The sequence below is a fragment of the Eutrema salsugineum genome, unplaced genomic scaffold, assembly GCF_000478725.1.
Source record: "Eutrema salsugineum unplaced genomic scaffold, Eutsalg1_0 scaffold_12, whole genome shotgun sequence".
In the NCBI taxonomy this organism is placed as follows: domain Eukaryota; kingdom Viridiplantae; phylum Streptophyta; class Magnoliopsida; order Brassicales; family Brassicaceae; genus Eutrema; species Eutrema salsugineum.
This window is the reverse complement of record NW_006256895.1, coordinates 1,039,279-1,066,751: the sequence shown is the minus strand read 5'-3', so window position 1 is coordinate 1,066,751 and position 27,473 is coordinate 1,039,279. Positions and strand designations below refer to the sequence as shown.

General features: G+C 39.6%; 2 protein-coding genes across 2 annotated transcripts; one reads left to right on the top strand and one right to left on the bottom strand.

The window, feature by feature from the left end:
• Positions 1-7,804: 7,804 nt before the first annotated feature.
• LOC18025664 lies at positions 7,805-8,874 on the top strand. Its single transcript, XM_006408572.2, has one exon. The coding sequence runs from the start codon at positions 8,170-8,172 to the stop codon at positions 8,659-8,661; it is 492 nt and encodes a 163-aa protein (XP_006408635.1). The 5' UTR covers positions 7,805-8,169; the 3' UTR covers positions 8,662-8,874.
• A 720-nt stretch (positions 8,875-9,594) lies between these two features.
• On the bottom strand, positions 9,595-10,605 carry LOC112089284. The gene is made up of 2 exons (XM_024160354.1): positions 10,216-10,605; positions 9,595-10,152 (listed from the first exon to the last, which is right to left on the bottom strand). The coding sequence occupies exons 1-2, from the start codon at positions 10,603-10,605 to the stop codon at positions 9,595-9,597; spliced, it is 948 nt and encodes a 315-aa protein (XP_024016122.1).
• Between the last annotated feature and the right edge of the window lie 16,868 nt (positions 10,606-27,473).

Here is a 27,473-nt window from a genome sequence, read left to right as displayed (position 1 = left end):
TACTTTTATTACGTTTTCCTAGTATTTGTAGTTCCAAGACTCTTAACAGGTAACTTAGGGAAAAACTTAACAAAATGGATAGAAAACCAGATTTCAGCTCAGAGTCAAACCGTCAGAAGTTCACCCCTGATTGAAGGCCTTCTCACCGTCTGATCCAGCTCAAATTTGGAGATCTTAAAGATGGAAGTATCAGATTTCCAGCACACTTTACAGCTTGGCAATCTAACGGTTCAATCAAAAGATACGCGAAGAGCAAGATGTCCCGTAAACCAGCCGGCAAGCGTTTCCACCCGCGGCCAACAAAGCATTTCCCACGGTCAGAAGCACCGCGACCGCGGCCAGCAACCCATTCCCCGCGGTCACAGCCATCCCGACCGCGGCCAACTACCTCCGAGCCCGAAGGCCCATTTCTGAAGCCCAAAATGATTCCCTCATTTGGAGAAACCCTAAGTGACGCCCAGAGATGTCTTGAGCACTATAAATACATGTTTTAGGAACCCTAATTCGTATGCCTTCATATGTTCTTATTGTTTTAGAATACTTTTTAAGTTTTAGGTTTTAGGGAGACAGAGATTTGTCTCTTGAACCCTTGTTCTTTCTTTTTCAATTTCGGTTTCTATTCTACTTTTTAATACTATGTTTTTGATTTCGTTCATCATGTCTGAGTAGTTTTATTGTTGGGATTAAGGGATTTTCGATGGGGATTTATATGTTCGATGAGGATTCCATGAGCTTTTGAGCTGAATCTTGATCAAACTTTTTCTTCTGAATTCGTTTTTACTGCATGAGAGTAGCGTCATGAACTACAATCTGATCCAGATGCTTGGTGACACGAAAGTGTTCATCCGGTGTCAGATCTAGTATGGGAGTGGAAACCTACCTATGGGCGATTTGTGAATGCTAACGAGTCTTAAACATAATGCATCTCTTCTTTTCCTGGGCCAGAGTGGAAACCTACTGGTCAGGGTTGAGAGAGATAGTTGTCTATGATCACGACAGTGGCGTATTCATACGTCTGTGACTCCAGTTCGAAAAGTTTAAGCTAAGATCTTATCAATTTTACTCTCTAGCAATGTTTTGAATCGTTCGTACCCCTGAGAAAACTTCCCTGAAGCCCAGCACTTTCTTTCTTATAGATTCACACCGTTTTATTTCAAGCTTTAGTTCAATATTTTCATTCCTTTTTAATCGATTTTCATTTAAGCAATTAGATTAGCCGTTTTTCCCGTTTTTACCTGTTTTCGTTAAGTTTAGTTATTAGGTCATTTTAATTCCCGTATTGTCTCTTTAGGATTCATTTTTACATTTTAAACTCACCACCAAAACCCCCACAAAACCGTTTGGTTCTAGACTTCCTTACTTTATATTTCTTTCGAAGGCTTTTGCAGGAAAGATCCTCCTTCCCTGTGGATTCGATCCCTAAGTACTACAATCGATCAGCTGTGCACTTGCGGATATTGATTTCATTTAGGGTAAAACTTGACAACCCTCGACACACACACCACATCAATTCCTCACCAACTTCAACACCTTTGATGATCTCTACATGAATAATACTTCTGCGTCCCTCTTTTTCCAATGAGGTCAAGAACACAGCTAGGTCATCGTCATTCGAAATATAGAATCGTCTCTGAGTTTGCACTAGAACCGGAATTTAACTCAGTTTCAGCTTACTTGAAGATTCGACAATCCCAACATTCGTGCATATCTTATACACTAAACCAGAATAAGTAATCTCCTCCAAACTTGATGACTTAAACATTACACCATACATGGAAGCTGGTGCTGAAATCTATTTATCCTCCGAAGTTGAATAATATCTCCCGTAATCAAAAAATATGTTCGTAATCATTATCACCTGAAAAAATAACAGATACCATACTCAACTGCATAAAAATGGAGTTTCCAGTTGTACGCAAGTGATACCATGTTTCCAGTTGTAGGCAAGTGATACCAATTGTTACTCTCTCTCGTCCTCATAATTAGTCAATTGGGGAAAAAAAACTCTAATCTAACTCTCATTTACTGCGGTATAACATCTAAACCTCCAATCCACTGAATACTCATTCGATTAGCAACCAATCACTATTTCCATAGTCTACAATTCCCTATTCAATAATCGAATTTAATCCCCAATAGTGGTTCTAGGGCAACGACTTATAAAAATCAGAACGAGGGAAGAAAATCCAACGACAGAAATGTCAATTACCTCGATTAGCCTTCAATGTCGGATCAGTGCAGCAAAATGTCAAGAAGGACTCGACGATTTCTCGTTCTCTCGTTCTCTCTGTCGCGATCGCTGGGAGAAGAAGCTTGTCAAAGATGGTTTCAAGATTGTCCTTCCGACAAAGCTTGTTTCTGATTGGATAAATTTTTGCCGCCAAATATTTGTCTCCGTGCTCCTGATTGCTCAATTTTTGAGACGATCGTTTCTGATTGACTAGTTGTGCTTATATCTCATTGGTCAAAATTTGTTTCGCCGCTCTTGATTGGTTCATCTATGCTTAATTATCATTGGCCAAATTTCTGTTTCTAATTTTCTTCTATAAAAATTACAATGATTAATTGGAGATTTCCAAGATTATTAAAAAGTGAAAGACCCGCGAGGGATACGAGAGAATGAAAGAGGATACGAAAAAATAAATAATTCCTCAAAAGAGTGTTTCAGATTATTCCTCACAACTTTGCATTGTTTTATCCATTGTATCATATATTTATGATAATAAGTATGGCTACATGGTAGATAATGTTTTTTGCTAATGTGCACGGTAGAGAGTTGACATCTTCCCTTCTATTAACCGTTTATGAACAGATTGGACAATCTTTATTTTCCTCTTCTTGTGTTAGTATTTTTGTTGTTGTCTCAAAATTAGCAATGAGTAAGTAAACGTTAATTCCAGTCGTAGCGTGCGAGTTAATACGTGTAACTGTGAAGTACATATCCATGCTTATATATTTTCCATTCTCCGTTGTTATCATGACTACGATGATGAATTAGCTAAACCTTTGTGTAATTATGGTTGCATGTTCTTCGCTAATAAGATGGTATGTAAGTAAGAATCTGATGTTTCTCATTATTGTTGTTATCAGCAAAATTTAATAGAATTTTATTATAACTACTATTTTACCTCATTTTAAATAAAAAAAATTAGCTATTAAGGAACAAAATTTAAAAAGCGCCCACTAGACCCAAAAGTCGTAGCTCTAACTCAAGTCTGGTGCAGCCCAAAAAGACATGTTCCGCAAATTACAACGACACCAAACTATCCAAACAAAACCATAGAGTGAATGTTTGAAACCAAGCTCCCTCTGCCTTAGGAGACATACTTCATCCCATCAAACTTTAGTCAAATAAGACTAGTTGGAGAAATTCGACAAATATAAATATTTACATACAACTTTCTTAATTTCATTGAAACAAAGGTTTTGGAAGACGAAAAACATAGCACCACGAATTTGGATACTCATGACCATCGTAAAAATGATCAACTGCAAGCATCATGCATCGGATGAGCTATGACTAGTCAAAGATAGAAGTCAAACGAATGCGATCAATGAATGGTGCATAGTTGAGTTTTCTAATTGGTTTTGTTGTGATGGGAATTCCTAGGTATCAAATTGGTAATTCTATCATGAGGCTCCCTACTGTCATGGAATCTATTTGGATAGTCTCGATTTTTTTTTTCTTTATCGTCCACATTTTTATCTAGATAGGATCTATTTTGAACAATTTATTAATTCATACACCATGGTCAATTAAGGTGTTGATTGGTTCACCCGCTATCACTCGCAAACGCTGCATTTGCGGTTGGTAACGGTTAGTGGCATTTTATAACAATCATAGAAATCACTTCAAACCGCTCCATATCGTTTTATACTGCTGAAATCCAAAAGCTGCTTTCCGCCAGCGTTTGCGATTGCGGACGGTAGCGGTTGGATAAAAAAATGTACGTTAGAAAAAAATAAAAGATCATGTTAAAAAATTAATTACAAAATTAGTTTGTTATAATTCTTTTTTTTGTTCTTCAGAAAGTTACATAGTCAAACGAGATACATATGCGTTACTTCAACGGATCATTATGGAAAAACAAACTGAAGATAAAGAACCTAGATTTTTTAATGCACTCCAGAAAGAATGTATTATGAAGAATATTACTGAGCAATTAGAAGTTGATTTGAGTTGAGGTCATGCAAAAATCGATTAGATCAATTGGAGATGAAGCAAATCCAACAGTTCCACGCGTTGGAGAGGAGATTGACGTTCCCAGCGGGGATTGGAGTGACAGCGAATCTTTTGCTACGGCGGATGAAGGGAAAGGTTACTCGGTTAAGCCCTAGTGGATCTGGGAACACAATTCCAAATCAAGACAAAGCACCAGTCGAGTCCACTGAGGTGGAAGGCATCGATGGTGAAGATCTAAAAGAGACAGCGGAGGTTGAAATTCTAGAGGAAAGCGCGCAACAGGAAGCTGAGAGCCCTCGAGTGAACCAAGGTGAAGAGGCTCAGGAAGCTGATCTGAGAACCGGCGATCTACCCGAAGATGTATTGGTTCGGGAATAGTTTGAGCATCAGGAGAGGAAGAGGAATCAGGCACTAGCAACTCTTCCGTCAGCAAAGCAAGCTCGAAAGGAATCTTTGTACCCACCTCCAAGATCTCTGAAGCCACCGGCGGAGTCATCCTCAAAGTTGCTGAACAAGATCATGAATCATCAAGCAAGAGAAAAAAGAAGAAAGAAGAGCAAGGCTCAAGCCAAGAAAGAGTCTCCTGCTCAGCAAAGGTACAACTCTCTTCTGTCTCGTCATATCTGGGCAGAGAGAGTTGTAGACATAGATGATGCAGATGAATGGGAATATCACACGGTGATCATTGAGAGTGGGATGCGACCGATTGTGACGGAGATAGAACAGTACGTGAGCAGTGGCGAATCTAGAAAAAAAAAATTAGTTGGGAGCATAAGTATATAAACAAAAAAAAATTAATTAAGGGCAACTTATTCTTTTTTACCACTAAATTGAAATTTTTTGATTAAATTTATTTAAATCATTTAAGAAAAAATATAAACAGTAGGGGGCACTTGACCCTATTGAGTCTTCACTACCTCCTCCCTTTTACGTGAGCAAGGTTGTCAAGGAGTTCTATGCAGGTCTGCCCTCTAAGATGCCCAGTATTTTTTCTCAAAGCTGCTCAGTCAACATCAGAGAAGTGGAAATTCAGGTCTAGCCAGGACTAATCAAATGAGTCTCTTCAACGTGAGCCACTCACTAAGACAGAGAAGAAAGAGGAGGCATCAGCTGATCTAATTCCTCTGTCAGAAGTTGTAAGTTTCCTGTCTAAGGGAAGACAGACAGTCTGGAGTGAGTTAACCTCTGGAACTTTCCTCCTAAGATTGCTGCTCTAATGGTGATTGCCTCTTACAACTGGGTCTCATCCACTAACAAACACCATATCTCAGAAGAACAAGCCAGACTGATCTACAAACTGACTCATGGAATCAAGGTGGATGTTGGCTTACTCATGTTTCGACTGATGCTGAGCCTGAGAAAGGTCATAAAGGGAGATCATCGTTGGTTGATGTTTCCATGTCTGATCAGCAGAGTCATCAAACGACAACAAGTGGTACAGCTGGAAAATGGAGAAGCCTGGGTATTCCCGACCATGTACAAGAAGGATCCTTGGAGTGGAGCAACTTTTCTGGAAAAGGAGGCAGCTGCTGCAGCAACTGAGAAAGCCAAGGGTAAGAAGAAAAAGGATAACGAGAGGAAGCTTCAGACAGGGTCTACTTCTCAGTCAGCTCTTGAACCAGAACATCAGCCATTTACTGCTTTTGAACCATCCGCATCAACTGGTCCAGCTCTTGAATTAAACTTTGGAATAGTCTGTGTGTCAGAAGCTCCAGCAAGTGCAGAAAGTCGTAGAACAGCACTGGAGGATGAATCTGCAGCGCTGCAGAGTCTTGGAGTGATCATGGCTATGCTTCATCAGGCGATTACAAGTAAGTATGCCCAACTCTTTCAGTTGACTATCTGTTTGTGAATTGATATTGTTTTTAACATGTACTCACAAGCAGAGAGAGAAAGTTGAACGTCAAAGGATGCAAGACTTATGGGGGAGTAGATTTTTTTTGGGGTTTTTTTCTTTTGATTCCGGTGGAGTAAGGAGAGAGTGTCAAAAACTTCTGTTTTTTTATTATTATTTATCTCCTTGACTCAGTTTGTGCTTAAGACATGATACTCTATTTTTGGAGTTTTATTTGGAATCATTTCAGAATATCTAGTGTTTGCGTGTGTTGGCTTATTTGTGATTCTATTTTTCTGTTGTCTTGGTGAACAGGTACTTATGAGGTACCCATGCTAAAAAGGGGGAGATTGAAGCTGCAAACAAAGCCATGGCAGTCTAGCTAGCTCAAGCGATAATACGGAGAAGACTTGCAGAGCAATCTGCATACGTGGAAGTAAACTTGTAGCTGAGCTGGAGCTATTGGACACACTGGATTCTTCAAGAGATGAGAAGCTGACTTGGAAAAGGAGCTTGGAGTATCTTGGAGGCAATGTTGAAGAATTGTGAAGTTTCCTTATTCTTAGGAGAAGATAAGGGAATAGAGGATTCACTTGAAGATTTGGAGAAATCGACAAGGGGAGTCACGGCTAGGTTTAGCCGCAAGTCCTATTATATATGATTAGACATGTTGAAGCTTCGTATGAGCTCAACAAAAATGAGAGAATTTTTAGGAAAGAATGAGTGATTATCTTGTAAGAAATTATGAGCTAAAATGTTAAGGAATTTGAGTGAGTGGTTCTTGAATCACGTATAGATGCAAGAATAAAGTGATGCTAGAACAACAAATCAAAGTGTGTTTTGAGTTTGCTTTAAATCGAGTTATGTATACTTGTAAGTTACAAAACAAATTTATTAATAAAATATTTTATGTAGAGGAAATTTTTATATTGTGTTCTGTGTTAGTTCCTGTACTATTGCTCTCGTATTTTCATAGTACTCTTTCATTGCAAATAATGATCATTTTCAGGAACCTATATACATAATTACTCGAGCTTAAACAAGGATTTTGATCAATTCATTTGAAATACTAAAGTCATTGATTCAAACTCACAAATGTCTTTAAATATATGTCTCTTAGATTACATTTACGTAGATTGAGAAGGATAATTCATTTACTCTTCACGAATATATCGTTACAAATCCATATCCTCAGGAAAAACACATTATAGATCATTTTCACTTATATCTATCTCCACATAGATCCATTGTAGGATAAAACAAGGACTCATATATAAAACAAAAAATCTTTTGCTTTGTTATGTATTTTCTTTTCAACCACTATTTTTAAAATTTTAATTTCCTATTAATGTATGCTCTTATCTAGCTGGAAATTCCACAAAAAAAACCAATCAAACAGATGGAAGATGAGAAAAGAAGAAATTCAGGTGCTTTTATAAGCAAACATTTGGTGGTTCATGTGAATTTAAATCAAACAACATAAAAAACAAAATAATAAATAAATAAGAAATAGAGAACTCCAAAATGACTTTCTTCCAAAAATCACTAACGTCACGTGTGGACCAAACCACACAAAATCTCTCTCTTTCTCAAATCGCAGCAAAAAAAAAAACAATTATTTTATTTTAAATTGTTTTTTGTAACCCTTAATCTTATTTCTCATTGTTGTTAACCCTTTAATCTTATTATTAATTTGTTTATGGTTTTGTCTAATTTTAGAAAAAACAACAAGAAAACAAAATCTTTGGTTATATCCTCCCCGATCTTCTCGGTGACTCTTTTACTTCCATTTTTTTATCACCTCAAATTCGTTATTTTCTCTGACCAGACAATTCGATTTTCTCTCTCACTTTTTCGGAAAAATTCCAGCGAATCCCGAGAAAATTTACACAACGGCTATTTTCGTTAATCCTTCCTCCTTATTTCTACTTGTCATCCACCATATTTTTTTGGTTCACTTTCTCCTCCTGGGATCGTCATGATTTGATTGCAACATAACCAGAATCAATGATGAATGACCTAAACAAAGATGGGTCAATTTTCACTAGATTCTATTTTCTCGGGGAAATCAAATTTCTCTGAGACGGTTATCTCGCTTTAATCCTGAAGATCCCAGAGAGTTTCGCGATTCTCATCTCTCTATCTTTCGGGTATGACTCGTCACGTGATACTGAAATCGCCATTATTGGCATCGGAAGAAAGAAACTCTCCGCCGACGACAGCGACGGCGATGAGCAAACACGCGGAGAGGAGAAAAGTGGGAGAGGTAGCGGGAGGAGCAGCGGCGGAGTGCGCGGCGGTTTGGTGTTGCTGCCCTTGCGCGGTGGTGAATCTGGTGGTTTTGGCCGTGTATAAGGTACCGGCGGCGGTTTGTAAGAAAGCGTGGAGACGAAGCAAACGGCGACGTTTTATGAGGAAACGACACGGTTTGCTTGCGTCAGCGGCGGCGGAAGGGAGTCAGAGCACCGTACACGCTAGATTGAAGGAGGAAGATCCAACGGCTGAGATTGTTTTCGAGGAAAACACAGCGAGTGGTGAATTAAACGACGTCGTAAGGCTTGAGAATGAAATGTTGGAGCGTTTCTATGGGGCAGGCTTTTGGAGAAGCCCGTCACAGAGAGACACGTCATTGGGAAGTTTTTAAAATTACATTCTTTGGGTTTTGGAGAAAATAATAGTAATTAATTTGAGATATATTTATTTATGTGACTTTAATTATCAATGTGGGTAATGTGAATAGGATAAACTTAGCATCATTTATACGTCGTTTTGGTTTTGTTCTATTCAAATGTAATTACAGTACGTCTCGTTGTGTTTCCATGTTATTCGCTAATTGAGATTCATGTTATTAGCCAAACTAGAGAAATTAATAGGCCTCCCACTTATATCTTTAAAGAACATGAATTGGATATAATCGATGTACGCGTAACGCCAATGCCAACTCGATTAAGCCATGCAAAACCTATGTAAATTCCGAATTAAAAATACAAAAATTTGGAAAGCGGATATGTGATTAGGACCACCACATTGGTGAACCCCATATGGGGTTTGTGATGAATATTTTATTAATAAGATTTGGAGAAATCAAAAGTGATTGGATCCCATCTATTTTCTCCTGAATCTCTGCAGAAGTTCTTAGAAAATAAAAAAAATATTTTTTTTCAATGTTAAATTTGAAAATAATGATTAAATTGATATATTATGATATTGAAAATATATGATACATGATTTGCATTACATTATTAAATAACATAGACAATAAAAATATTGAAAACATAAGATAAAACATCAAAGTAGTTATATGGAATTTAGCCAAGTGTCTCCCAAATATGTTCAACTAAATCAGCTTTCAACTGATCATGTATCAGTTTGTCTTTTACTTTTTTTTCGGTTGCCAATCAAATTGGTGAAATTAGTAGGCATATTCGTAGAATACGACCTATCGGCCTGTGATGTTCTGCTCCCTTCTCCTTGCTCGAAAGTTGTTAAATCGATAAGTGATAGACTTCCTCGTTCATTCTCTACGATCATGTTGTGTAGGATGATACTTGCTCGCATAATCTTGCCAATTTTTACCTTATCCCAAAATAGAGCCAGGTTTTTTCACAATTGCAAAACGAGGTTGCAGGACTCCAAAGGCACGTTCGATATCTTTTCTGACGGATTCTTGCGTTGTAGCAAAAAGTCTTGCTTTTTCACTTTGTGTGAGTGGAATAGATTGGATAAACGTTGCCCAATCGGGATATATACCGTTTGTGAGGTAGTATGCCAAATCGTATTGATGTCCGTTAACCCAGTAGGTAACCTTTGGAGCTCGACCTTTGAAAATATCATCGAAAACAGGTGAACGATCAAGAACATTGATACCGTTTAAAGTACCTGGAGGTCCAAAAAAGGCATGCCAGAACCAAAGATCATATGATGTCACAACCTTTAAGACGATTGTCGGCTTTTCTGAACCACGTGTATACTGTCCTCTCCATGCCGTAGGGCAATTTTTCCACTCCCAATGCATGCAATCAATGCTTCCAATAATCCCCGAGAATCCACGCGATTGACCGACATCAAGAAGTCGTTGAAGATCGTCAGCGGTTGGTCTTCTCAAGTACTCATCTCCGAATACATTGATTACTCCCTCCACAAAATTTTACAGGCATAAAAGTGCAGTCCTTTCACCGAGCCTGAGGAACTCGTCAACCGCATCAGCAGCAGAACCGTATGCCATTATGCGAATTGCTGCTGTGCACTTTTGAAGTGCAGAAAGACCAAACCTTCCAGCAGCATCTCTTTTTTGTTTGAAATATGAAACTTCTTCAGACAATCGATCCACAATGTGCATGAACAATGGCTTGTTCATCCTGAAACGGCGTCGGAATACATGCAGTGGGTATGTACAATCTTCACTAAAGTAGTCATTCCATAGTTGCTGGTGACCCAATTCTCTTTCTCTTTCTATGAATGCTCTTTTCTTCTTTGGCTTTGGTGGTGCTTGAATCTCCGAAAGGGTATCAAACAAATGATCCATCGTTTGATCAAAAAGATCATCAAACCTTTCATCAGAGAAAGGGTCGTTTGATGATGATGCCATTATTGATGAATAAGAGAAGAGATGAATATATGAGAATGGAAGAGAAGATGGTGATTTAGAGTTTAGAAGAGAGTGGTGTTTTAGAAAGAAAGAGATTGGCGTTTGTAGTAGTCGCTGTTTATGAGGAGAGTGGTGTTTTAGAGAGTAGAAGTTTTTTGTGAGTTTTACTTATGAAATAATGAGCACATTGGGTTCTCTCTTATACATGTCAAATGAACAAGTACGAAAAGATATGGTCACCAAAGCATCAAAACATATGGTCACAATAGTTTGTAACTTAGATATGTGGTATATAAAAGAAACACTTCTGGCCACAACAAAAATAACCCGTGACCTCAACAAAAGTACCACATAGAAATACATGTCCGAAAAGTTACATGATAATTGAAACAAACAAAAGAGATAGGACCCTTGTTATAGAGATAGGACCCAATTCTCGAACAGAACAAATCCCGTGACATCCAAGTTGAGATAGGACCCTTGATATACCCCAGCAACCTGCAAAATAACAACAACACAATGATTACCGAATTAAACCCAATCAAACATTATAGCAACAGTTCATTATACCAACAAGATTATCAATATAACCAAAACTATATTACCTAAACGTTATAGTAACAGTTCATTAATGAGTTTGGTTTTCAGTGCCACTTCTGCTTCCATAAGTGGCTCGGGTTTAGAAAGTAAACCCTCAAGAATCCTCTTGTCCGACAATTTGTCTCTCAATTCCATATCCTGCTTTCTGATCTCCCAGACACTGTGTATATCCACAACCAGTTTTTCTGCCTCGTTAGCGGATGCTGTCTGTTTTCTAGTTCTCTTACTTTGAGCTGCTTTTACCGCCTTAACACCAATCGGCCTAGGCTATGCATTGTCTGCGGTTGAGCTGTCATCTGCAACCGTGGAGTCCTCCATCTTCCGGCGTTTATCTGCGTTTTGGCTTCTCACTATCTTTAGTTGATGTAGTCGAACACCATTTCTGGTCGTGCCTCAGTTCTCTCCAAGCGTGTTCCTGGGCGAATTTGGCTCCATAGTCATTATAGAAGATCTCGTGTGCTGCCTTCATCAGGTCATTCTCGCTTTGCCCGCTTGTTTGCTCCTTTTTTGCAGTCTCAAACGAACCCACAAACTTGCAAACCTGATATAAGATCGGGGGTAGTGGGGATGGATCCAAGTGATTGGCCGAGAGGCTCTCTTCACTTAGATGAAAATAGGATCAAGTGCGGAGGGATGGAACCTAAATAACTGGCCGAGAGGCTCTCTTTACTTAGATTAGCGAATGAATGAAGAACAAAGGACCAAGGGATCAATGTGACGCCACACAGCTGATGGAGAGGCTGTGATAAGTCGGTGAACTCATGAACACAAGGGGAAACCACACAAATATTCAAGAACTCGGAGGGAGGGGCGACTGCTCTAAGAAAATACGCTCTTTATTGATTTAGGGTAAAAAGTTGTGTCTTACAATGCCGCATGTGGGACTTTATAAACAGTCCTTCGGCCTTGACCTTCTAGGGTCGACAGAGACTCAAGAAAAGGAAAGAAAACTTGCGACAGACTCTTGTAAAGTAAATAAGGCAAAATGGAAACATTACTAGAGTTCTCGACTAAATTAAAAGGAAATATAACTAATAAGGACCTTAAGACAAATTCTGCAAAACAAAGAGAGGGAAACTCGTTAGTCTAAAAATATAATTAAACCAAACACTCACCTTGGTGTCGTTTTGACACTTAGTCGTTTGTAGCTTCAATGGAGAAGATCATGCGAGCTCCTGGAGTCTTTATTAGTGGCCATTCCACAGTTGGTGTAGACTTGATGCTTGTGTCGCCATGATCTTGATCTTCAAGCTTTAGTTCTTTCTCGCTCTGGTCCTTGTCTTGTATGAATAGCATCTTGTCCTCCGTTAAACTCATTGCTACTTGGTTGAGAAGCGGTTGATCGAGGCCGAGTTGAGCAATACCCTTGGTGATGTCCTCTAAGCTGCTTTGGTTGATCAAGGTGTCCATGGCATTGTTAAACTCTTCCCTGAGCTTTCTAAGTCCTGATCTTGTCCTTGGAGGGTTCTTCATGGTTGGAAAAGTATCTTTATGGGCCATGTCCTCATCATTCCCTTCCTCTTGAGAAAGTTCTGGCCTCAGAACTGTTTCACCTGCATGAAAAGGAGAGAGATCAGCAACATTGAAACTCGGTGAAATGTGTAACTCACCTGGTAAGTCTAATTTGTAAGCATTGTTGTTGATGCATTCTAAGACTTTAAAAGGTTCATTGCCACGAGGTGTAAGCTTTGATTTCCTCTGGTTTGGAAACCTCTCCGGCCTCATATGGATCCAAACCCAATATCCTGGTTCAAAAATTAGCTCCTTGCGGTTCTTGTCAGCTTGCTGCTTGTATTGGGCTGTCTTCTTCTCCAAATTATCCTTTGTCTTTTGATGGATCTTCTTGATGAGCTCCGCTTTGTTTTCCCCATCTTGGTTGGTGAACTCTAGTGGTTGTAATGGCTTTAGATCAAGAGGCGTTGGCTTAAATCCATACACAATCTCAAAAGGTGACAGCTTAGTTCCCGAGTGGGTGGCATGGTTATAAGCAAATTCAACATAAGGAATGCAATCTAACCAATTCTTTAAATTGTTACCGACGTTGGCCCTTAAAAGGGTGGACAAGGTGCGGTTCACCACCTCAGTTTGTCCATCGGTCTGAGGGTGACAAGTGGTGGAAAAAAGCAACTTGGTGCCAAGCTTCCTCCACAAAGTTCTCCAGAAATGACTCAGGAATTTGGCATCTCGGTCTGATACAATGGTGCAAGGTAAACCGTGCAGGCGTACCACTTCTTTGAGAACAGGTCAGCTGTTTGTGACGCATCGTTTGTTTTGGCACAAGGAATGAAGTGTGCCATCTTTGAGAACCGTTCCATCACCACAAAGATTGAATCCCTGTTTCTTATCTTGGGTAATCCTAAAACAAAGTCCATAGATATATCCACCCAAGGCTTGTTAGGAATCGGTAAAGAACGCCTTTTACGTCGGAAGATATCGACGTAAAATCGACGTAATGGGCCATTTGCGTCGAATTAGCGACGAATGAAAAATCATCGTAAAACAATCTTCGTAAAAGAGAAATCGTCGTAAAATCGTCGTAAAATTGCCAACACAAGGAAATCGTCGTAACATCGTCGGAAACAATTCGTCGTAAAAACGACGTAAACGTTCCAACGAAAGTACGACGAAATAATTTTAACACAACAATGAAGTAAAATCGATGTAAATTACATCGGATTTACAACGATTACAAGCGATCTATTTCGCAAGAGTCAAATAAATTTATTATAGATCGATGTAAACTCGTCGTAAAATATCGACGTAAAGTCGACGTAAAATATATCGACGTTAATTCGTCGTAAAATATTTGCCTTTAATTGGACGTAAATTTACGACAAGTTTACGTCGAATTAGAAAAATAATTATTAAAATTCGATTTTAATTTAATTATTGAATTTTTAAAATAATTAAATAAATGAAAATTAAATAAAACGAATTATAATTTAAAATTTAAATTCGAAAATAATTCATAAATTAAAATACAAAATTAAATACAAATTGTTTTTTTTTAAAACCTAATATACAAAGTAATTTCATAATCCTCGAGGTTGAGATCGACATCTCGAGGAGGCTCTCCGTCATGTCCATCCGTCGCTGCTGTACCGTCGTTTTCCATCTGCACTACGGGATACGAAGTCTGACCCTGCGTCTGCTGGTCAGAAGATCCACCGGAAGTACCACCCGCAATAATCCTGCGTGCTCGCCGTTGCCTCTCTAGGATGCGGTGGCCAACTGCGGAACCGCTGCCGCTATGATGTCGAAGAGGCCGTTCATCTCGGTGAGCTCCTGCTTTGGGCCACTTGCTCATGCCGTAGACTGGTGATCTCAGCATTAGCCGTAGCAAGCTCCTGATGAAATTGACACAGATCCTCCTGCGTGCGGTATCCGGAAGACGAGGCGGCGGGACAGTCTCTAATAGAGCCCATCCCTAAGGTGCGGCCCTTCTTCTTCGGAGAAACCTACAAATAAAAATAAAAACGTTAGATCATATATATACAGATAATTAAGTACTAAATATAATAAATTTTTTAAAATTTTGAAATCGATCATACCTCTTCGAAGATCTGGTCTTGCTCGAGGACGGTCAAAGGTACTTGGATAGTATCGTCAGGTGTTGCCTGGGTTTCCTGCTCGGCGATCCTCTGAATAGTGGCATTGTAGATGTCCTCTGACCGCGCATCTACAAAAGTCCCGTCCCTCTTCCGGTGAGTGGTCTCGAAGAGCTTCGTCCGTTCTCTCCTCCGTTCTCCTTGGCCTACCAAAAAAAGTTTCAATTAAACATTAGCAAAAATATATTTAAAAATATATTATAGAAATGTAAATAATTGAAAAATAGAAATAATTAAATAATTAAAATTACTTACCATCATTAGACGTCTTCCCGCAAATGATATTTGGCCAGAACTGTGCGGGGTCACTAACTTCTGACCGTCAGGACCGACCCGGTTTCGAACGCCCGAACACTTAGCAGCTATGTCTTGTGCATGCGGGTCCATCCAATATGCCTTCAACCCGTTCCTGCAGGAAGTGGACATCGGGCTCGGCTTTGCGTCGTCGCCGTCGGTCTCCCACTTCCGCTTCTAATCGGAAACGGTGTTGACTAGGGGTTTCTGCGCCTTCAGACGAAACGCTTCCCGGACCGTCTCATTGATCCCGATGTCAAACTTCCCGCCACGATAGACCCTTCAACTTTTGCTAAGTTTTTAGCCTTACCCTTTAAATGCTTCATAAAGCGTTCAAACGGATACATCAACCTAAACTGAACAGATCCTCCTAACTCTGCTTCGTGAGGGAGGTGTATAGGTAAATGTTCCATAACATCGAAGAAAGCAGGTGGAAATATTTTCTCTAAATTGCACAACAATATTGGAATATTTGTCAAAAGTTGTGCAACTACATCTGCTGATAATGTCCTTGTACTTAGATCACGAAAGAAAGCTCCAATGCCTCTTAGTGCCTCATGGACATGTCCCGGTAAGAGTTCAGCAAACGCAAAAGAAAGTAACCGTTGCATAAATACATGACAATCATGACTTTTCATCCCTGAAAACTTTTGTCCTTTATCCACAGATTTAGCCAGATTAGATACATACCCATCAGGAAATTTCACGGCTGATGATACCCAATTAAACAATGATGCTTTTTGTTCAGCACCCAACCGAAATACAGGAACTGGTGCTTTTCCATTACTCACCATATGCAACTCAATTCTGTTACATATATCAGGCAAGTCTATCCGTGATTTAACGCTGTCTTTGGTTCTTCCTTGGACGTTCAAAACAGTATGCATGATGTTATCAAAAAAATTCTTCTCAATGTGCATAACATCAAGATTATGTCTCAGCAAATGATCTTTCCAGTAGGGCAGATCCCAAAATATACTTTTTTGTGCCAATTATGATGAACTCCATATCCTGCAGGCATATTCGCTGGAGTGTGCCAATTTCCTCCTCGGGGGACCGTTTCAAGTCCACCCCAATGATCTATTTGCGCTTCAAGATCTACCCCAGTTAGGTACACTGGTGGAGGGAGACGAACCAATTTGTTCTTTATAAACAAACGCCTGTTTCTTCTATATTGATGGTTTGGTGGTAAAAACCGACGGTGGCAATCAAACCAACAGGTTTTCCGACCATGTTTAAGCTGAAATGCATCAGTCCTATCAACACAATAAGGACATGATAACCTCCCATGCGTTGTCCAACCTGATAGCATTCCGTATGCCGGGAAATCGCTTATTGTCCACACAAGCACCGCTCGCATCGTAAAATTTTTACTACTCGAACAGTCATATGTTCGTACTCCGACATGCCACAACTGGTTTAACTCATGTATGAGTGGCTGCAAAAACACATCAAGGGCCCGCTTCGGATGATTTGGACCAGGGACTAAGATACTTAGAAACAAAAACTCCCTTTGCATGCACATATCTGGAGGAAGGTTATATAGCGTAAGAATCACAGGTCATAATGAATATTGCCTACCAGACATACCAAATGGACTAAACCCGTCAGTGCAAAGACCAAGATAAACATTTCGCTTAGATCTAGCAAAGTCTGGACGTACGGTGTTAAAATGTTTCCAAGATTTCCCGTCAGACGGGTGAGTCATTTTGCCATCTTTTTGTGAATGTTCTGCATGTCATCTCATCGACGCAGCTGTCCGTTCAGATTGATATAGTCTTTTTAACCTATCAGTGATAGGAGGATACCACATTCGTTGGTAAGGAATCTTCTTACGCCCAGCAATTTGCGGTCTATATCTTGGCTTTTGGCAGAAACGACATTCTTCAAGCTTCTCATCATCTCTCCAAAAAAGCATACAATTATCAACACAAACATCAATCATCTCAGAAGGCAATCCAAGACTAAAAAACCAGCTTCTGAATTTCATAATACGTTTCAGCAGCCAAATTATAATCTGGCAAATACTCTTTAATAAGATCTGCCCAATTGTTCATGCAAACTTCAGATAGATTGTGATCAGCTTTTATTGTCATCATCCGAGCTGCTAATGATAATTTATATAAACCTTCCCTACATCCCTCGTAAAGAGGCTGTTTTGCTGCGTTTAACATATCATAAAAGCGTTTCGCATCTGCATTGGACTCCTCAACAGTATCAGCATGTGTTTCATGAAATGCATCAGTAACCATTTCATGCATCCTATCCTGATCTTCACCCTGAACTTGACTACTTTGATAATCATTTGACGCTTCAAAATCCCCATGTTCTTGATGATTACTACTACTCCGTGCAACCATCTGACCACTACTTTGACCATATCCCTCTCCATGCTGATACCAAATAAAGTATTGGGACATGAACCCTTTATTCAATAAATGCTGCCAGACAGTGTCAATAGGAATTTGTTTCCTATTTTTGCATTTCATACAAGGACAAAACATTTTGCCGCTTTCAATTACAGTTTGCATAAGGCCGGCCTGGTACATGAATATTTCCAATCCGTTTTTGAAGTCTTCAGTCAACGACCCATCAACATTTTTGGGCGTATACATCCACTTTCATAGATCGTATATAGACATTTCAAAAACAAATAAATGACTTTTTGTTTTTGAATTTTGATATAAATTTCAACTACTAAAAATTTTACTCAAACATTCAAAGACTTAAAAAATTGTGTCTTTATATGTTTTTTTGGGTTGATGGAATAATGAGAGAAGAAAGGGTATATATAGATTTTTTGTTTGGTTACCAACATATTGCCATTGAATATTTACATCAAATTTACGTCGAAATAAAATTTACATTATATTTACATCGATATTACGTCAACTACAAGATGGAGGCCAATTCATCGTATTATCGATGTAAAATTTACGACAATGTTACGATGAAATATAACTCGTTCTTTATTCGTTGTAATGTCGTCGTAAGTTTACGACGATTTTACGAGAGTACTATTTTACGTCGAAATTACGACGAAATATTTTGACATCGTACATTCGACGTAATTGAGTCGTAAATTTACGACGACCATAAATCGACGTAAAAAATTCGTTGGAAATGCCCCTCTTTCTTGTAGTGAGAGTCCATAGGGGTGTGGTCTGGACTTGGTTTTAAGACATGTGATACATTTCAAGCAAAACCGCTCCACATCTCTCTTGAGGTGTGGCCAGAAGAAATGTTCGACTAGAACACTTAGAGTCTTGTCAACTCCAAAATGTCCCATCAAGCCTCCTCCATGAGACTCTTTTATTAAGAGTTCTCTCATTGAACGCTGCTGTATACACAATCGTTTATCTCTAAACAGAAAGCCATCATGTAAGTAAAATAAACCAAATACTCCCTTTTGGCATTCTCTGAAGATGTCACCGAAGTCAGGGTCATCTTCATAGTTCTCTTTGATGTGCTCAAACCCCATTACTTTGGCCTCCATAGTGCTGATAAGTGTGTATCTTCTAGACAGGGCATCAACGACTATGTTCTCTTTTCCCTTCTTGTATTTGATTATATAGGGGCAAGCTTCTACAAACTCGAGCCATCTAGCGTGCCTCCTCTTAAGCGTTGTTTGGCCTTTCAGATGCTTGAGTGTCTCATGATCGGTGTGTATGATGAATTCTTTGGCCAACAAGTAATGTTGCCAAGTCTCTAGCGATCGCACCAATGCATACAACTCCTTGTCGTAGGTGGGATAGTTCAGGGCAGCTCCACTTAGCTTCTCACTGAAATAAGCCACAGGTCGACCTCCTTGAGTGAGCACAGCTCCAATACCTAAACCTGAGGCATCACACTCAATCTCAAAGGTTTTATCAAAATTAGGTAAAATTAAAACTGGTGCATGGGTTAAACGATCTTTGAGAGTTTGAAATGCTTCCTCTTGCACGGGTCCCCATGTGAACTCCACATCCTTTTTAATAACAGCTGTGAGAGGAGCGGCCAAGGTGCTAAAATCCTTAACAAAACGCCGGTAAAAACTTGCTAGTCCATGGAAACTCCGAACATGTCCAATGCTTGTTGGGGTCGGACACTCTTGTATTGCTCTCACTTTCTCCTGATCCACCTGTAGACCCTGTGAACTCACCACAAATCCTTAAAACACAAGCTCATTAGTGCAAAATGTGCACTTCTTGAGATTTGCATAAAGACCTTCTTTGCGGAGAGTCTCTAGTACTTGCTCAAGGTGCTGTATGTGGTCAGTAAAACACTTGCTGTAAATAAGTATATCGTCAAAATATACTACTACGAACTTACTGATGTATGCCCTTAAAACATGGTTCATGAGCCGCATGAATGTACTTGGGGCATTGGTGAGGCCGAATGGCATAACTAGCCATTCATATAGACATTGCTTGGTCTTGAAGGCCGTTTTCCACTCATCGCCTTCAATTCCTTCATTCTCACCTGATGGTAACCACTTCGGAGATCCACCTTAGAAAAGACCGTTGAGCCATGCAACTCGTCCAGCATGTCATCTAGTCTCGGTATAGGGTGTCGATACTTGATGATGATGTTATTTATGGCCCTACAATCTACACACATTCTCGATGTACCATCTTTCTTGGGAACTAGCAGAACAGGTACAGCACACGGGCTAAGACTCTCCCTGATGTAACCTTTAGAGATGAGATCTTGAATCTGTTTCTCTAATTCCTTTGATTCGGTGGGTTTCATGCGATAAGCTCCACGGTTTGGCAATGCAGCCCCGGGCACCAGGTCGATTTGATGCTATATTCCCCTTATAGGTGGTAATCCAGCTGGTATCTCATCGGGGAACACGTCTTTGAACCTGTCTAACAAAGAAGATATCTTGGGGGGAAGCTCCATGAGATCCTGTAAGCAATCCTTCTTTAAAGACCATTAGTAGCACAGGCGTGTTATGGTGTAAAGCTTTAGAGACCGTAGTATGAGTAATGAACAAGTTATTCTTACTTACCTTGGAGTCTTTAGCAAACTTCATTTGCATTTCATGAACCTCCCTAGGCGTGAGTGGTGCTAACTGGAACTTTCTTTTATCGTGAGTGAACGAGTAGTGGTTTGTCCTGCCATTGTGCATCGTCTCTTTGTCAAACTGCCAGGGCCTCCCTAGTAGTAAGTGACCTACTTGCATGGGGACAACATCACACACCACACAGTCATTGTACTTGCCCACGCTGAAAGGTATGGTGACTTGCTCAGAGATTCTCAGCTCGGTGTCATCGTTGAGCCACCTAAGTCGGTATGGCTTTGGCTGCTTGGTCATCTCAAGACCTAGTTTCTCAACCATGAACTTACTAGCAACGTTAGTGCAAGAGCCCCCATCTATAATGAGACTACATACCTTGCCATTCACGGTACATCGTGTGTGAAAGATGTTTTCTCTTTGGACCGTCTCTGGATCTACTAGAGCATTCAAAGCTCTTCTGATGACTAGCATTCTCCTGTATCCGGGTATTCTATCTCGATTTCTTGATCAGCTGGTTCCTCTTCATCGGGCTCATCTTGAGACTCATAGTCTCCGGTTGGGGTTAAGATCATGGTCCTTTGGTTTGGGCACTCTCTCGCCATATGGCCTCGCCCTTGACACTTAAAACAGATGACGTCTCTAGCTCGTGACGTGCTAGGAAACTTACCTGCTTCCGATCGAGACAACTTAGAGTTGTCTTGGAAATTCTCTTGTGCGGCTTTCTTAAACCGTGAGTCATTCTCCACGGCTTTTCCCTTGTCAAACACTTTTGGTGGCTGTGGCGCCCAAGTGTTGTTGCTCCTTGCTCGATTGGTGGCAGTGGTTTTACGCTTAATGTGTTGCTCCGATTGAATAGACAGATGTAAAAGGTCAATAATGTCGTGATATGGCTGTCTCTCCACCTTTCTGGCTATTCGGTCTTGTAGTCCATCAAGAAACTGAGCCATGAGGGTCTCTTCGGTGTCAGCTAGCTCAAGCCGGTTTCTGAGTTGCTCAAACTCCTCAAAATATTCCTCAACGGACTTGTTTCCCTGCACCAACTTTCGAAACTTCTTTTGTAAGTCTCTATGAAAATGTGATGGCACATACCTCTTTCTTATGTAGAATTTCATGGCGTCCCAACTAGTGATCTGTTCATAGCGGTGCCTCTGTCTTTCAGCCACGTCTCGATCCCACCAGGAGAGTGCATGATCAGTTAGTTGAGCCGCGGCCAAGGACACCTTCTTCTGATCATTGTAGGAGTAATAATCGAAGATATGTTCCATCCTTTGCTCCCACTCCAAGTAAGCTTCAGGATTTACCCTGCCAGCAAAAGTAGGTGCAGTTAGCTTAATATCATTATGGTTTGGCCTATTATCTTCGTCTTCTCGATTGCGGCCTCGGTTGAAGATCTCTTCCTCCCTAATGCGGCCGCGGTTGATAGGATCTCTCATCCTTTGATTCTGTGGTAAATCAGGAGGGTCTCTTTGTCTCCGAGGGTTTGGCGCCTCTTCCTCTAGTTCAGGCATGTCTTCATTTTCTTGTTGAACATTCTGCCATTGCTGAACGGGTATGGGCCGTGCGGCCTCTCTCCTTGGCACCTCTAATCGGCCAACTCTCTCCTCCATACGGCCTAGTTGTGTAGCCATATCTTGCCTCATTGTGGCGATAGCTTGCAAAATTGTATCTTGCAGGGCTATGGGTTGATCCTCCATTACTGAAAATGTAACAAAAACAACAAGAACTCAAACGCAATGATGTAAACACAAGTTAAAAGAACTTGACCTAGACGCAAACTGCTTAAGCAAAACTAAACTTTTTTTTTTCTTGGGTTTTTGTTTTCTTGTGACTCGACTAGATGATCTTTTGCGGGATTTAACTAGAGGCAGAATGATTTTTTTTTTTTGAATGATTTGGAAACAAACTAAAACAAACTAACGCAAACTTTAAACGAGATGATTCTTTTTTTTTTTTTGACGAGTTAAGACTAAGCAACAATAGTAGGAATGAAAACTAAACAATAAGGAATTCGAAAGTGATATAAGATCGGGGGTAGTGGGGATGGATCCAAGTGATTGGCCGAGAGGCTCTCTTCACTTAGATGAAAATAGGATCAAGTGCGGAGGGATGGAACCTAAGTAACTGGCCGAGAGGCTCTCTTTACTTAGATTAGCGAATGAATGAAGAACAAAGGACCAAGGGATCGATGTGACGCCACACAGCTGATGGAGAGGCTGTGATAAGTCGGTGAACTCAAGAACACAAGGGGAAACCACACAAATGTTCAAGAACTCGGAGGGAGGGGCGGCTGCTCTAAGAACATACGCTCTTTATTGATTTAGGGTAAAAAGTTGTGTCTTACAATGCCGCATGTGGGACTTTATAAACAGTCCTTCGGCCTTGACCTTCTAGGGTTGACAGAGACTCAAGAAAATGAAAGAAAACTTGCGACAGACTCTTGTAAAGTAAATAAGGCAAAATAGAAACATTACTAGAGTTCTCGACTAAATTAAAAGGAAATATAACTAATAAGGACCTTAAGACAAATTCTGCAAAACAAAGAGAGGGAAACTCGTTAGTTTAAAAATATAATTAAACCAAACACTCACTTTGGTGTCGTTTTGACACTAAGTCGTTTGTAGCTTCAATGGAGAAGATCATGCGAGCTCCTTGAGTCTTTATTAGTGGCCATTCCACAGTTGGTGTAGACTTGATGCTTGTGTCGCCATGATCTTGATCTTCAAGCTTTAGTTCTTCCTCGCTCTGGTCCTTGTCTTGTATGATAGAATCTTGTCCTTCGTTAAACTCATTGCTACTTGGTTGAGAAGCGGTTGATCGAGGCCGAGTTGAGCAATACCCTTGGTGATGTCCTCTAAGCTGCTTTGGTTGATCAAGGTGTCCATGGCATTGTTAAACTCTTCCCTGAGCTTTCTAAGTCTTGATCTTGTCCTTGGAGGGTTCTTCATGGTTGGAAAAGTATCTTTAGGGGCCATGTCCTCATCAAAACCTGTTCATTCAGTCTCCCCCATCGTTGTTTACACTGAGTCCATGATCTAGCATCGGCTCCACTAAGTTTAAGGCTGTTGTTGTAATACGCTGCTATCCTCTTCCAAAACGCTCCAAAATTCTGCTCATTTGACACCACTGGGTCTTTGCTGGTATTCAACCAAGCAGAGATGAGCACAACATCATCTTTTGGCGTCCACTGCCTCCTTTGCTTGCTGGTTTCACCATTTCTGCTTGGATCAATAGAACCTTGGCTACTGAACCGAGGGAGGTCTGATGATGCAAAGTCGATTGTTGCAGGAAAAGTATAAGGGTAATCTACTTGGCTGGTTAGGAGATTCACGAAACCCTGAGAGCTGCTAAATGGATTAGGAGAATCCATTTACTGATTTCGAAAGAAGGGTTTAGGGGTTTGTGAAAGTTTCGAACTGTTTTAGTATTTTTTAGGAGTTTTCAGATGAGGTTTGGGGGTTTGTGGATATTTCGATAAGTTTTCATTCTATTTATTAAAGTTGTTAACATGGGGTTTAAATGATTTATTGCTTTAACTCCTAAACCTACCAACCATTGAAAAGAAAGTCATACCGGTTTTAACTCTTAAACCTACCAAGCATTCATAACTTTTAGCATTTATTCTTAACACTACCTAACAACTTAATGCCACCATTGCATTCTAACTATGTAAACTAACTAAAAGTTACGAGTCTGACTAAACTTTTCGCGTGATTCATTAAAAGCAAATCCCATCACTGACCTTCTGTCTTTGTTCATCTCAGTATCCTTGCTTGTCTCCCCGTTAAACCTCACCAAACAAACAATATAATTACATTAAAGACATATAAGGAATTAAAGACTTAAAGAATTCCAAAACTACATAACAAAATTATGAATTACCTTTCTGACAAGGGTTTAAGAAGCACAGAACAACCGCGTCTAATGCACCTGTCTTGGTCTCCACCCCAACACTCAAAAAACACATATCCGAATAAACTAATCCAAGGAACAAAACCAGTCTAATAACGTATCCGTCACAACATTAACCAATACAAACAAATTTTTACGCATCTGAGAATGCATCATAAAAAAAAACAACAAGTTCTAACTTAGCACAATAGTCTTAAGTAGTGAAATTTAAACCTCCTAAACTAGAACATATAACTCCTAAACATAGCAGTTGCTGCAAATCATTTCTTCTACTTAAATAGATAAGAAATGGCAACAAAACAGCAAGTACACACAGCGTCAAAGCCCCATTACCTGCTTTTGCATTTTCCTCCTTCATCATCGCATTTTCCTCCTTCATCATCGCAATTTCGTCCAACAGCATCACAATTTCCTCCTTAAGCAGTGCAACCTCATCCCTCAATTCTCTAATCCGCGGATCGAAGGCAACTTCTTTGTCAAGCGTAGCCAACCTCTCCTTTTGGTCTGCGACCTGTCTCTGCAGGATTCCAATCTCCTCTGTAATCCCCTCGTCCCACCATTTGCAGATGTGCTCTCCCATCCCCTACATAAATGGTGTGTTAGCAAACATTTAAAACCAATAAACACAAGAAAACATACACACAAGCTACAGAAGTCATACCTCTTTAACCCAAACAGGGCACTTGTAGTACTTGCGCCCACCATTCCCTGAAGCTAAACCACTCGCAGTTTCAAGCTTCATGAGACGTCCACAAAAACATTTCTCAGGGATTCCCCAATCCGCATCCGCATAAGCCCATCCCAAATCCTCTTCTGGTGCTTCAGATGACGACTCTGAGTAACTAATAGGCATTATCTGCAAATATCAAAGCACCATCAAAAACCCTATACTTGAAAACCATTCAACATATACATCAAACACCCTATAACCTATAAAGCTTTTCTTATAACTCGCAAATCATCAACAACCACGACAAGAACAATACAAATAACCAAGCTACCTATACTTATAACTCGCAAACAAACAAACTCACAATCACACATATACATAACTCAGAAACTTTTGATTTGAAGTTCTCGGCTAATCCAAACAACTTTGGAAACCAAATAAACCCATATAACAACCCAAACAACACCTCAACCACACGGTTGACACCAATCAAAGAAAACCCTCAAATCAACAAAACTTGTTAAACCGCAAAACTTCAAAACGTAATCGCAAAATCTGAGCATAAGAGTTTTTTGTGGTTAGGATCGTCTAATACACAGCCCTAACCGGCGGAATCACACACCTAGACAACCCCTGCCCTAATTTGAATCAAACGAAAATCCCAAAATTTTACCCCCAAATCGAAAACCCTAATTTTGATTTAGCTAAAACCTTCAACTCAAAATGATAAACAACTAAAATTGTTCAAGAACGTACCTCGATTACGATTTCTACAAAGCACGGCCCAGAAATTGTCTTCTACACTCACCAATTTTTCGGAGATTTTTTCGTAGGAGGAGAGGTTTTTTTATCGGAGAAAACGAAGAAGGACGAGAAATGTTTTCTTCTACTCGAGGTCTCGCGTGAAGAGAGAGAAGAGAGAAGCCTAAAAAAATTACGAATCGTTTGTTGCCACTCTCGCCCAAAATCGGTTCCAAAAATCCTTCGGAAAGACCCGACTCCTCCGATTTTATTGGTTTTGCATTTAAATTAAATAAAAAAATGATGAATCCATCGGATGAACCTCTTAAGAGGCGCCGATGGAGATGCCCTTAGAATGAAGACGGTGAACTTGTTGGTTGAATGTGTAAAGTCTCATAGAACCGGTCGATATAATGACAGATGAGGAGTGTAATGATGGAATGGAACCTATGAAGTGAATTTGTTGGTTTGGAATGCGCGAAGTCTCATGAAAAACGAACCGGTCGACGAGGAGTGCGATGATCGATGATGAAACCTATTAAGGTGGATATATTTGTGGGAAGTTTCTGTTGATTATGGTTGTTCTGAAATTCATCCAACAAATTTTATATTAAGTGATATATTTTCTTACACTAGTTTTTTTATAGTAAATGATATATTAAGTGATATTTTTGAAACTAAATTCACTTATAATTAGAACCAGTCGATGACTCCCTAATCCCTACACTATCATTTAATTTTCATCTCCATCCTCTGTTACGCCGTTTTTCTTTCCAGCACAAGCGTGGACCATTTAAGCCCACTCAACACAGCGATGATTATTTTTCTCATGTATCTGAGTTGACACTGTCTGTGAGTTTTTCTTTTTGTTCTCGATCTCTCCTATCTCACCAAATATTCTTCTTCCTCCACCATTACCCATCTTTCTAATAACTATGTGTCAACATACCACTGAAATTGTTTTTAAAAAAAAACTATTTGGGGTCTCGAACATCGAAACTCACTGTTGCAAATCACTCTTGACGCTCATGAACGTGGTGGTGTGAGTTTTCTTGTAATACATTTTGTTATCTGCAGAGTTCACGGCCATTCGAGATCATATTTAAGTCTCTGATCAAAGCTGTTGACTTATGGAAGTTGCGTGACAATCTCATGATGATGTGAATGTATGAAACTATATCTGATTTCTATTGGTGAACTATATTCTCAAGATAAAGAACTGAGCTCGAGATGTTTGGCTAAGGATACAGAATCTATTTCACAAACAACAAAGAATGAGTCCCTTTCGAGGGGCTTGGGGTCACATGATTAAATAATACGATGTCCCCCCCCCCCCACCCCACTTGACTGAGTAAACGAAAACATAGTGTGTGCGGAGACCACTAAAACCCATAATAAACTAGGTCAAATACACTTCTCTTGACTAAAAAAACATGCATAATAATAACGGTGTCATTTTCTTTAGCTAGCGACAGTGCCGGCTATAAGCAGATGCCAAAAATATGGATATTTCCCTAAGAAATTTCTAACGTACATTTTTATGTATACAGTCGACAGTCATGTGTTGGAGACTTCGAGTCTTGGTTAACTTGTCTCTTTCTTACAAAGATATTTGAATTTTTATTTTCATTTGTTAGACCTAAACATGTCTTATATGTATGTTCCCTTTTTCGTCTTCTTACTTTTATTATATAAAAGGTCTAATTTGTTTTGTTAGTTACAACTTTACATTTTTAACTTCAGATATATTTTCGAATAGTTGGGTCTATTTTTTTTTTTTTGTTACTTACAACTTTACAACTTTTAACTTCATATATATATTCGAATAGTTGGAATAACATCCGTAAACTACATAAATTGGTAAACCAAAACTATACCGAGTAAGACTTGAGAGATCGACTATTGCTATATAGTACTGAGAGTTTGGAAGGTGGTAGATGATTACAAAACAACATGCAGAATTTTTTATTTTTATTTTTGGATGACCACCTTGTTCTTTTTATTGTGGAACGAGTACGAAACAATTTTTTTTTTCCTGATGACC

Excerpts from the sequence above, each read along its gene's own strand:
- LOC18025664 (XM_006408572.2), top strand. The coding sequence starts at position 8,170 with ATGACTCGTCACGTGATACTGAAATCGCCATTATTGGCATCGGAAGAA.
- LOC112089284 (XM_024160354.1), bottom strand. The coding sequence starts at position 10,605 with ATGGCATCATCATCAAACGACCCTTTCTCTGATGAAAGGTTTGATGAT. Across the intron at positions 10,153-10,215 it reads ACGGTTCTGCTGCTGATGCG|GGAGTAATCAATGTATTCGG; the intron begins GTTGACGAGTTC and ends AATTTTGTGGAG.